Source organism: Rhinolophus sinicus, chromosome 14, assembly GCF_057876585.1.
Source record: "Rhinolophus sinicus isolate RSI-liver-muscle chromosome 14, RSI-T2T, whole genome shotgun sequence".
Classification (NCBI taxonomy): Eukaryota; Metazoa; Chordata; class Mammalia; order Chiroptera; family Rhinolophidae; genus Rhinolophus; species Rhinolophus sinicus.
In genome coordinates this window covers 46473007-46485572 of record NC_142514.1, presented here as the reverse complement: position 1 = coordinate 46485572, position 12566 = coordinate 46473007, and the positions used below count along the sequence as shown (strand labels likewise).

General features: G+C 46.0%; 1 protein-coding gene across 2 annotated transcripts in view; it reads right to left on the bottom strand.

Moving 5' to 3' along the window:
* Positions 1-9995, bottom strand: part of ROR1 (ROR family WNT receptor 1) — a 368857-nt gene extending 358862 nt beyond the window's left edge. The window contains exon 1 of one of the 2 annotated variants that reach the window (XM_019731569.3): positions 9408-9995. In XM_019731569.3, coding sequence (XP_019587128.1) covers positions 9408-9498 — 91 coding nt within the window. In that variant the 5' untranslated portion in view covers positions 9499-9995. The remainder of the gene's footprint in view (positions 1-9407) is intronic. The other variant, XM_019731578.3, reaches the window with a different exon arrangement.
* Positions 9996-12566: the final 2571 nt, after the last annotated feature.

Genomic DNA, 12566 nt, shown 5'->3' with positions numbered 1-12566 from the left:
GCACCTGTCTATGTGAGGCCGAGAGCCTGGAAACTACTCTCTGGGGCTCCGCCCCCACACAGTGAAAATAGACAAATATCAGTATCTTAGAGTCACGACTTCTAAACACAGGTAACCTTTTAGAGCAGAAAGCACTATGGGCCTGGCGTCAAAGAGACTGGGTTTCCCACAGGCTTCACCAGCTACAGCGACCTGACATCAGCCGCCAACCTCACTCACATACCTAATTTTAAAAGGGAGAAAGAGAAAGAAAGAAATCCTATTTCATTGAATTGTTTGGAAAATTAATGGTAATGTTTCATATGAAATAGTTTTGTAAGCTGCAAAGCCCTATACAAATGGAGGATTTAATTATAATTATTTGACTCAGCTCTTTGGCTGGGATCTTACAGAAAATCTGAATCATCAGATAGAGTTAAAAAAAAAAAAAAACATGCGATGCAGTGGCATAGCGATGAAGGACAAAGCCATGGACTCAGTATGACTAGGACCAATATGACTGGTCCTCCCAGTGTGTCGCCTTGAGCAGATTATTTCTCTGTATCCCAGTTTCCTTAGCTAGAAAATGGGGATAATGCTAGTGGCGACCTCATAGGGTGGTCCTGAAGACTGTGCGTTAAGAACACTTAACATGGTACACGAAATGCTTGATGTGTTAATCATTACTATACTACTATGATTTTCATCAAACAGGCAAGAGGTGGCCTGGGATTCAGTAACCAACACTACAAAACAAAACCGCTGCTGCCCAGGGAATACGACAGAAGGTACCTTTGACAAGCAGCCCTGAAGCATTTTTAACTCTCTGGGGCACTCTCTTGGAGGGAGAGATAAGTCATCATACTCCCAGGACGTAAAATCCTGCTTCCTCCTCCCTTCCCCCACCCCTTCATATGTAAAAAACGTAACAGGCACCCACAAAGCCCTCTTTCTTCTTCATTCCTCTCCCATCCTCTAAAGGCCAGCTTCATTCCAGAACGAAGGCCGAGTTTAAGAACCCAGGACAGCGTAGGCAAGTCCATGGACACCAGGGCAGCTGCAGAATGTCCAGCTCCTTTCCTCCTTTCCCCATCTCATCCTTCCAGGCTTCCATCATGTCCCATTTCCTCCCCAAAGACCTCCCCCTTCTCAGCATTCTACATCTATAATTGCTAACTCTGTACTCACTGGCTGTATAATTAGTTTACAAGTGCCTATTTTATTGCCCCTAAAAGGTAAATTCCCCAAGGGCTAGTCACAGCTCTTCTAGATTCCCCACAGTGCTTAGCATGGTGCTACAGATACTGTGTGTGTGCCATAAATTTGGAAAGTGGGTTAATTCACTAGAAGGAGCCCAGACTCCATGTGAAGGGGTCAGATGCAAACTAGTCTGAGCCTCCACTTCTCCTACCCAAGCCCATGGCAGATGCTATCAGACCACAATATTCCTTCCCGGAGATCCTGAAAGAACCTCAGAATCCTTCTTAACACTGCACTGAGGCCAGCCAATACCAAGTAACTAGAAAAATGAACACTGCTTGCCACCTCTGCTTACTAGGCACTTCCTTAGCTGAGTCTCCATTGCACCGGGACTTAGCTACTACTGGCATAACTACCACACACCCCCATACAGAGCTGTTCGCTTGTCTGCCTCCACAAGACCAGTGGCTTTCAAACTTTTCATCCTGAGAGCCCAATAATAACCCAAATCAGCAATACAGAACTGAGGATAAAGTTTCCCAAACAATATTCACCTTATTAATGTAATGCACTCTGGTATTTCCTATTGTATTCTATCTAAACAGGCTAATCCTGACCCCCAAAGCTGACCGACCTCGTGGTGCACTATGATTGACAACTATATATATAAAAGGTTAGTTATGTAAATAATGTTAGTTAAGGTAACATTAGCAGCTGTAACTGATAAAGCCCAAAATCTCAGCCTTCACTACAAGAGAAGTGTATTTCTTGCTCACACAAAACCTAAACAAGTGTGAACTGGCAGGTGGTTTCCACTATGCGGTGATTAAGGGGAAGTTCCAGGCTGTTCCCCAACTGCAGTATCGTCAACGCAACTTCCTGGGTTGCCACGTTCAGAATCACAGCACTGCTGCTTGGGAAGTTTTTCATGGGTTAAGCCTACATGTGATACTCATTGCTTCCAATCTCATTCCAAGGGCTAATAGCTAGTCACATGGCCTCACTTAACTGCAAGGGGACTGGGAAATGCAATCTAGCCATGTGCCAGAGATGGGAACAGATTTGGTGATCGGCTAGCAATCTCTTTCACAGATCTGCCATGTGAAAAAGCCTCCAAAGCAAGAACCAAGCTTTATTCACCTTCGTATCTCCAGCGACTAGAACAATACTTGGCTCACAGTTAAGTGCAGAGAAAACGTATGATCAGTGAATAGGGAACATGGTAGATTCCGGCCAGAGTTCCAGGAGTGGTACTTTCTGATTAGGCACTGTGATTCGCGCCAAAGTCACACCTGTGCAACTCCCCTCCCGCACTCAAAGCAGAGCTGTATCCAACAATCTGGAGTAGAGCAGGTGGGGAGGATACCAGAGAAACTGTCTTGGTGTCTCCCCTTCCATCTGGAGATGGTACAGCCACTTACTCTTCCAACAAGCACATGCCTGTTAAAAAGGAGCACAGCCGAACAAGTAAGCGCACAGGACTTTGAAGGCAGCTAAATCCTGACCAGGCTCCTCTTTAGCTGCGTCATGACAGCAGAACACTCGCTGCACACCCACTACGTGTATGGACAGTGCTGAGCATTTTCCACCTGTCTCACTGCATCCTCACAATAAGCCGATGAAGGACACTAATGTTCTCCCTCTGACCTTCCAATTCCCCAAGTGAGAATTCACGTCTTCCACCCCTGTGTTCCCACAGCCCTTTTTTCACAACCCTTTCCATGATTCACTTGGCATGAGGAAGCATGTGTGTTCATCCTGTCTCTCCAGCTACACTTCAAGGACAGTGTAATTTTGAATTGAGAGTCAGAACACCAAATGCCAAATCCCAACATAATAGTTGTGTGAAGTTGGCCAAAAGACTGACCTTCCCGAGCCTCAAATTCCTTATCTGTAAAATGGGATCAGAAGCCCAACCTCAAAGGGGTGCTGGGAAATATAAGCTTAACATCTAGTGTAAAGAATTATGCCTGGTACATAGCAGGTTCTTTAAAAAGTAAAAATTTCCCTTCTCCGTCTCTCCTTGAGGGCAGGGATGTTTTCTTTCTCGGCACTAACACCATAATCTTGCATATAATAAATATATAATAAATATTAGTTGAAATGCATTGAATGACAAGCTTTAACTGTTGAAAAATAAAAATAGACAACACAAACCCTGCCTTGCTCTTTAGAAGTTCTTTTTATCTCCCCTGTCTCTCCTCACACACTTCATTACTCTTCTCTCTTTGGGTAACATGAACTTTTTTTTTGTACTCAGAAATTTTAAATGGCTAACAGAACACCTCAGGATTCCTTCCTCCTGCCATTATCCTTTTCTTTCAAGTTGTGCTCAACAAGATTATTTGGATATTGGAGCTAAAAACGGTCAGATTACAAGTGGAGGTCCCTGAAATGTAACATTCCCCATTGCAGGATTCTGGAATTACACCAAGCACCAGGGAGGGATTGCTCTTCCCCAAAAAGCTCGCTGTTCTGAAAAAAGCCTTTGTTTTAAGGCTTTGCAAAACTGTACTGTGGAATCTCTTCCATCCCAGTCCCCAGCACTGGCCTGGGTTCAAATCTGGAATAGCTATATGCTCCCTGTGAAACAAAACATCTAAGAGTCTGAAAATATTGTAAAAATTGCTGCTCTCTGAGTCTTGGTTCGTGTCTCACAGCATAAGGATCATTGCATTGGAGCCAAGTTTGCTGATTTTTCCAGCAAGTCCCTGATAATGACAGTGGCTAACACACTACATGTTTAAGAGGCTCATGGTACTGCGTCCATTATCTCCTTTACTTATCACAAAACCCTGCAAGTCAAATATCACTGTTATCCCCATTTTTCAGAGAAAGAAACTGAGGCTCAGAAGGTCAAAGAACTTTGCCCAAGGCCACACAGCCAGTAAGCTGCAAAGCCCCAATTCAAACCCTACCCTGTCAGGTTCAAATCCCATTCCATTTCTGTTACTCCACACTGGCTCTTTAAATGGCTATAAAAGAAGGTCCTTTCTGTATAGAAATACTTGAGAAAATAAACAGTTTGGACTGGTTGTTCTTTTAGGTCCCTTTCCCCTCTTAAAAAAAAAAAAGCTATGGTTCTAGGGAGAAAAGAAAAAAATAAAGGAAATGTAAGGAGGCCAAACATTACGAGGCTTGGCTTATCAGTATTTAATAACAGCTTTGGGATCAAAACTCTACAGAACCTTATTTATGGACAGACAGTTACTGTTAAGCAGAGCCTTTTTATATAACCTTTTCATCTGAGGATGTTGTAGCCTTCTACTGTCTTTCTATTAGTGAGAGATGGGGTGTGAAATTTGCTGGCCCTGCCAAGATTATCCCATTAAATTATCTGGCCTATTCCAATGTCATTCATGCAGGGGCCACAGTCTGAGACTCAGGCCCTGTGGATGGCCATGCATGGGCTTTCCAAAGGGGGAGGTGTGAAGGAAAAAGTTCAGGTGGTGGTAGCATCCCAATGACAATAACATCCATCCACGTTTCACTGCCTTACCAAAATAAAGTGGATGCCACAATTATCCCATTCCTAAACAAACTGAAAACCCCAACCGAGCTTACTGCAACAAAGAGAGAGCCTTTTTACTGCTGTTTATTTTTATTTTGTATTCGTTAGCTTTTTAGATATTCCTGGCATGCAAGTCAGGCTCCGTGTAACAAGCAGCTGCATTTAGTTAAGGATTTCCAAGAGTTCCCCCTCCCCGCACGACTCCTGCCATCCCCTCCCCCGCAACTCCAGAGAACTTTCTCAGACTCATAGGAGACTATTCCTTTCTCTTCGTGTGTCTGCAGAACAGTCTCTCCTGTCACCCTGCAGGGAATAGGTAAGGCCAGGCGGAGGCCCTTCTGTTGGAGAAAGAGGCCTCAGAGACTTGAGAGTTTCCCAGCGCGGGCCGAATTTGCCAGGGTCTGGTCCACATCGGGACTTCGGAGCTGGCAAGCCAGCTCTCCCACTAGAGAGCACACTAATAAATCACCCCTCCTCAGTCCACAACCAAGATGCAAATACAAAGGCACTTCATCAAACTATATCTCATCGCTGGTTGGAAGGAACTGCCAGACACACTCCTCAAACCTCATCAAAATTGCAGTTCATTACAACAATGTAATTCCTGCTGATCAGAGGTGCAGACCATTGGAGGCCCTTCTGGTCTATATCTGTGTTACAGCAAGACTGGCTCAGGGAACTCCAGCACAGGAAGGAAACTTGAAATTGGCTATCCCCAATCATTTCTTATTACCCCTAGATAATGGCTAAGAAAACCTTGCTTTGCTGCTCTTGGAAAACCTGAGGAAATGGCACCTTTGGCATATTTTAAGACTTAACCCAGGAAAGACTGTCTAGGGCAGCAGTTAAGAGCCATGAATTCTCAGGGTTTGTAAGCCCAGCAATGCCATTTCCTGGCTGTGTGACCTTAAGAAAGTAACTTAACCTCTCTGTGCCTAAATTAAAATGAGTGATTGATGCCATCTCCTCGTAGGGGTGTTGTGAGAATTCAGTGAGATGATACTTGCAAAATGCTTAGAATCCCACTCTAAGGATTACACAAGTTTTTGTTAAATAAATTGTACTAACAGAGGTATCTCAGAACGCTTGGGTTCAGGGAAATACATTGAGGTCAAAGGACTTGGCACCATTCTTCAGCTTCTTCCAGGCCCAATAACAGCTGGCCTGGTGGGAGGGAAACTGGAAAGTGAGGAGAGTAGAGGTTCCACGGATTATGCAGATCTGGGCTAAGGCCCAGGACCCACCACCAACACTAAACCCCTCACAACCTACCCAGGAAGGCAACTCATTGCCCCAGGCATCAAATACTCCAAATCAATGGTTGCTATCTTTTGGGGTTGCAATTTTCTCAGAAAATCAGATTACAGCTAGAAACACACAACCACAAAAATGCACATGAAATTGTGTATACTATTTCTGGGGGTCCGCACATCCTCAATTTCAGGTACCCCAAATTAAGACCCTCTAGGCTGAGTGCTCTTCTCCAGTACTGACATATATGTTTTCGCATAAAACTCTGGTAAGGCTCAGAAAACTAATTGACATACCCAGTATGTGGCAGAGAAAAGACTTGAATCCATGTCTGTTAAACTCCAAATCCTGTGCTCATAACCATTAAGCTCTACTACTGTTAAGTTCTACTGCACTCCCTTCATACTAGAAGATGGGGCAAGAAAAGACAAAAAAATCCTTGAAAACATGCCATGTTGCATTTTTACTAAGAAAGCAAATAACACCACAATTTTACATAAGACAAAAAAAGTTATTCTCCATTCATTCATCAAAAATCTATGGACCATTTCCTATATATGTGCATACACATATGCCATTTATATGTAGAGATACATTTACATCAATATACACATAGTCTACAAAGCATTCCCTTCTCCATAAGATGTTATGTAAAATTTTCAAAAATATTTAAAATGGGGTATGTGGTCACCATCAAACCACAGCCAAACTGGGTACTAATGGATGCTAGTGACACACCATTTAGAAACTTTCAAGTCTAATTTGAGGCCTATACTCACCATGCAGGAGGTGGAGAGAAGAAAATACAGACTATGGTTGAGTTTTTAAAAGGACTTGTAATTAAGTATCAGAAAGATAATCCAAGGCATCAGGGTAACAGCCTACCAGGTATGCTGAAGTGATATTGGAAATTATTAAATATTTCCCACACACCGCCAGACACGGTTCGACCACACCCTTTGTCTACGGGGCCTCTCTCGGTGTGGCTCTGTCTAGGGAGGGTTTTCAGGAGTCTCCAATAAAGTTGGAGCTGGCTGACTTGGCCCTCAGTGTTCTCACTGGGAAAGTTGACAGTCTTACTGTCCTCAAGAGACTCCTATTCTGAAGGCAGACAGGACAGACACCTATTAAAATGGCGTTGGAAGGTGAACAAGTGACAGCAAACACAGTAGCAGGCCACCTCCCTCTGACTTCAAGTAGCCAAACCACAGAAACTACAGGATTCTGAGAAAGACCCAGCAGGTTCTGAAGGCCCTAAACTTTGGAGGCGTTATAATGGCTTCAGCTTCCTAGAAGTTTGGCTCTGGGTAGGTAGGAAGTAGGTGAGGAGATCAACAAGGAACAGACCAGAAAAAAATAAATTTAAAGGTTTGTTCCTCCTGGCTAACAAAATAGCAAAGTAATGGAAGAAATCCTGAGCTGTTTTTTTGTTTTTTGGTTTTTTTTTAATGACTAAATGAAACGTATCTCCCCTTTCAGCTGATTTCCTGAGCCACTGGCTGAGTTACCTTAAGAATCTTGGATCAGACAAAAAGTAAATCTGAGTTCCACTAGAAGTTTTGTCCCCAGAGAAAAGATCAACGAGGCACAGAAATGGAAAGAGATTTTTAAGACGACAAATAAAACAATGATAACAGATTTTAGCTCATTATTTGAGAGTCTGGAATACAGAATTTGGGTGACTGCTGATAACGGAATTGTCTTACCCTCAGCAAAATCATTATAGGGACATTTATTTAAAGGCAGCTGACCAAAGAAAGGTGTGTTCCCTACCCCACCGGCCATGATCTAAAAGCAACCATTGTTGAAAGATTATGCAGAAGTAAAAGAGAACAGAGCATATATAACTGGATTAATCAAAGTCCCAAGCTAGGACCCGGACCTTAGCTAGAATCACCTGGTCGTCTCCACCTCAATCTGCTGGGCAACCTGAAATCAGAAAGATGTTTACACTGTTTAGGCAGCGTGGCCCATTTTTTACTTTTCACCCAGGTGTGGCAGGGGCCCAGATGTTTGGCATCACCGAAGCAAACATCCATGTGACTAAGCTGTTTACATTTCATTAGGAATTTTCACCAGGAAGGTGCCCTCCTAGCTGATGTACATCTTAATTACAATTAGGAGTTGTATTTACCCCAGGAGCCTCCAGATTAGTATAACCTCAATACAAGATCAATTTCAGAACCATCCTCAGAAAATGTGGTTTCCACGTCCCCAAAATCATCTCTAAGAATCAACATGCACACACAAGTTCCTTCCAGAACGTGTTTTCTACCACGAAAATTATAGGTAGATATTAGTAAAAACTAATTCTGTTGTCCTAGTCTATGGAGTGAATACATCTTTTCCTCTCAGCTGCTAAATAACCCACAGCCTTTTCTTTTCCTAAGCACAGCGCTAAGTTAAAAATGAAAGATGCATGATAAAAGAGCAGAGACCGATTTATCTGCACGGGTTTGGGCTGGGAGTAAGGGAGGAAAGAATCCAGGGGCTCCGGCACCCCCTCAAGGGATACATGTTAAAAGTGAGGCCCAAGACCCTGGGGACTTTAATCAACTTTCCCCCTCCAACCTCCACAGAATGAATCGGTTGTCTCCACTGGCGCAGCCGGGCTCTTCCCTCTCATTGTGTAGGGGCTCAGACGCAGCAAGGATCCAAGCTTCCCGCAGCGAACTAAGACGCTCGGGCTTTCGGTGGAGTCTTTCTCTAACTGTTGCAATTGTCTTTGGAGATTACCAAAATCAAGTATGCATTAGATGGCTTTTCCGCCCTTGTTTGTAACTAACACACACACACACACACACACACACACACACACACACGTGCACAATCAGAGCACTTTGGAGCAGCAGGCCGCCTCTGACAGCGTATTTTGCACAAAGTGGCGGCGGCGGAGGCAGCTCACATGTTGTGGCCTCCAGCGTGACCCTCCAGAAGGCTGCAGAGCCTGGGGCGGTGAAGAGGAGAGGCCGCCTGAGCCCCAGGAGGACAGGGCTTTTGTTTGGGCGGGTCTGCGGACAGCCTGGGCTCTCGCAGGCATCACTAAAAATACAAACTCCCTCTCGGACCGCGCCTTCGGGACGACACGGTTGCTACTTGGGGGCAGGACAGACTTGCCTGAACACCGGTTGGGGCGCGAGAAGGGTCCAGCGAGAGATGCCGGGATGAACAGCGCGGAAGTGTCCCTAATCACCCCACGATCCCCAACCCCGCCACGCTGTCAGCGCTGACAACTGATGCTGGGCACAGACGGGGTGTTCGGACGTATCCCCGGCCCGCAACGGGCTTCAGGGCAAATCCTCGCCTGCCTCCCCCTGCGCCGGGAGTGGCGTTTGCGAGACCCCGGACAGGTCGCGGCCGCCCCCGAGGCGAGCGCGGCGCTTCCTGTCTGCCCAGTGCCGGGCTAGCAGACCGGAGGCTGGCGGAGGGGCGGGTGGGCTAGGGAACCCGCGGATGCGCCTCTTACCTTGGGCAGCAGCCCCACGCGCCGCCAGCAGCATCGTGGCCAGCAACGCCAGCAGCGGCGGGCGCGCCCCGCGGCGGCGCGGCCGGTGCATTCCTCCTCTCGCGGCGGCGGCGGCGGCGGCGGCGGCGGCTCCCAGGCCGCGCGCAGAACATCCACGGGCTCTGCCCGGAGTCCCGGCCACCTCGTCCCGGCCGCTCTCCCCGCAGGATGCCGGGGGCGTCTGCAAAGTTCTTTGTCCCTCTAACCTGCTCCCTCGCCTCCGCCCGGCCGCTTCAGGACCCCGTAAGGGCGGTCCCTCCCGAGCCGTCCGGCTGCAGCCTCGCCTCGCCGGCCGGCCAGTCCTGAGCTGTCCGTCTCGCACTAGCGGAGGGCGAGTCTCCCCAGCTCGGATTCAGAAGAGCGCGCCCTGCGCCCGCGGGCTGTCGTCCCGGGCTCCTTCCCGGGCGGCTGCGGCGACTCCTCCCGCTGCTCGCGCTCCCTCTCTTGCTCTCAGCCTCCCTCAACTTGTCACTTTCCACCAACTCTCCAGCCCAGCGCCCGAGCCCCGACCAATGGCAGACACCGGCCCAGGCCGGCGACCCAGCGCCCTCTGCTGCCGCCTCTCAACACCCACACCCTCCGACGTCCCAGAAAGTTGTTGCTCCAGCGTCTCCCGCACGCCCACCTCCCCTCCCCCACCACGCCTCAAACCTGCGGGGGGACCTGAGCCCTGCGAGCCCTCGAGGCCGTTTGATAGAAGGAGAAACAAAGGCTCAAGGAACTTTTCCCGGCTCGCAAATCAGTTCGTGGCTGAATCGCTTAGTTAGGAGACCCAGATTCCAGCAATCCCAGCTCTGCCAATGTTAGCTGTGTGACCTGGGTAATAGAATATTTATTGATATCATGCAATTTCCCTTTTGATTTCCTCTTTGACCCAAGTGATTTATGTTTTCCCATTTTGTCTTTGATTTCTAGTTCCACTGCCTTGAAATCAATGTCATCTGTACAACTTCCCTTCGGAGATTTAGTGAGGATTTCTCTGTGGTCAGTTTTTGTCAATGTCCCAACATTCTCTTTAAAGGTGTTTTTCTGTGTTCAGAATGTGAAGATAGAGAACGATCTCAATTTGATCTTCTTTATATTTATTATATTTTTATGCCTTCAATATCTTTGCATATTTTTTGGAGGGGAGGGTCCAGTTTCCTTGCTATGAAATAAAAAATAAAAGGGACATTAAAATCTCCTATTAATAGTATGCTTTTGTCTGTTTCTAGTGGTTTAGGTTTACAAATTTTGTGATGCATAAATACTCATGACGGTTTGACTTTCCCTGTGGAGAGGGCCCTTGATCATATAAAGTGGTGAGTACCTGTGGTGTTCCAGGCCCTGCTCTTGGCTCTGAGGATGCCAGAGTAATAAAGACACCAGTCAGTCTTGCCCTAGGGGATCCACAATCTATGGATCACTTATTGAATGTCTTCTGTTTGCCTAGTGCTTTGCATCCATTTGTCCAGAAATCTTCTACTGACACTAAAAGAAAGTCATTGAAATTGTATACCACCTTGCGTTGTTATGTAGATTATCCCCATGTTACAGTTTTAGAAACTGAAATACAAAAAGAGAGTGACTTGCTCACAGTCATGCAGCCAGTGGGCGGCCCAGTCAAAACTCAGTCTCTTTCCCATCCATGAGAAAGTTCTTGGCCAGAGTCTTGCATATAAGAAGCACTCAGTCAATGGTGGTTGCCATTACTGCTGCAGCAACAGCCTGTAAGAACCCAGCTATAGGATTTTATAAAGATCAGTCACCTCATTGAAGGCAAGACTTTGTAGCCAAAAGTATGTCCCAGCAGGTCATAGACTCACAGCCCTCTGCCTACAGGCAGGTGAATGCCTAACCCATATAGGACAAACAGTCATTTATGCTTCTCCAAAATTCCAAGGCAGGAGAATCCCTAGTTGCCTTGATAGCTTCCCCCCTTTCTATCACTCTGACCTGAGGTCAAGGAATGATAGACAGAGAGGCCTTGGGTCAACCAGTTCATCTCTCAAATAGGTCTATCCTCCAAGTTTCTCTGCCTGTGACCCATTCAATCCTGTCTCAATTATCTCCAGTCACTAGCCTGAGGAACTTACTGCACAAGGTTCTCTTGTTAGAAAACTGTCTTTGATGGTCGGCTGCAATATACCATGGTCCAGAAATCAGAGGAAACTCACTGACACTGCACATTGCTGAACAGTCTTCCGTCATCTACAGTACAACACACGGTTGCCAGACAAGGAAGCTTTCCCTTCCACCCACCCTGGCCTCAACCTCCACCCCAGGTATCTTAGGTAACAGACGGCTGCCAGGGCTGAGTATACACAACTTAATGGCACTTTTATCAGTACTTAAACCTTTCAGGAACTTAATCATAGATGTGAGGAATGTGACAACTGGAAAGGGCGTTGGAAATTAACTAGAACACTCCCCTCAACATTTTATAGAGAGAAACATGGGACTCAGGGAGGTGAAAACAGCTGACCAGAGCCAGAACTGGAACCTACATTAAGCAGTCAAGACCTGGGAGAGCACTCTCTCAGTCATCCCAGATCCCTTGAAGTTTAACTATAACATACTAGTTCCCAAAGGACAGGTTAGAAAAGGCTCTTACTGTTTAAAAAAAAAAAAAAAAAGAAAAGAAAGAAAGAAAGAAAAGATAAAGGAAATATTTATGCAAGTTCAGTAAATGCCAGCGCTTAGGAGCACACGCTTGGGATCTGGCTGCCTGGGCTCATAGTCCAGCTTCTCTGGTCTCTGTTGAATGACCGTGGACAATTATCTTAGTCCCTCTGTGCTTCAGTTTCTCATCTGTAAAATGGTGATGATGATAGTAATAGTACCTATTCGGTACTGTTGTAAATGTTAAATGAGTTAACTCCTCATATAAAGAGCTTTTGTGAGTATCTGGTACAGAGTAGGCACTTAATAAGTGTCAGCTAGCATTATATTATTATCTATATACGTGAGCTTTCTTAGACCACCAACATTCCTGTGAGGTCAGTTATATCTCCATTTTTCACAGAGGAAGAAACTAAAGTGAAATGAAGTTAAGAAACTAGGCCAAAGTAAAAACATTGAGGCCAAAAGGTAGGACTCGAGCGCAAGTCAAATCTCTTTCTGCACTATATACTCCTGTCT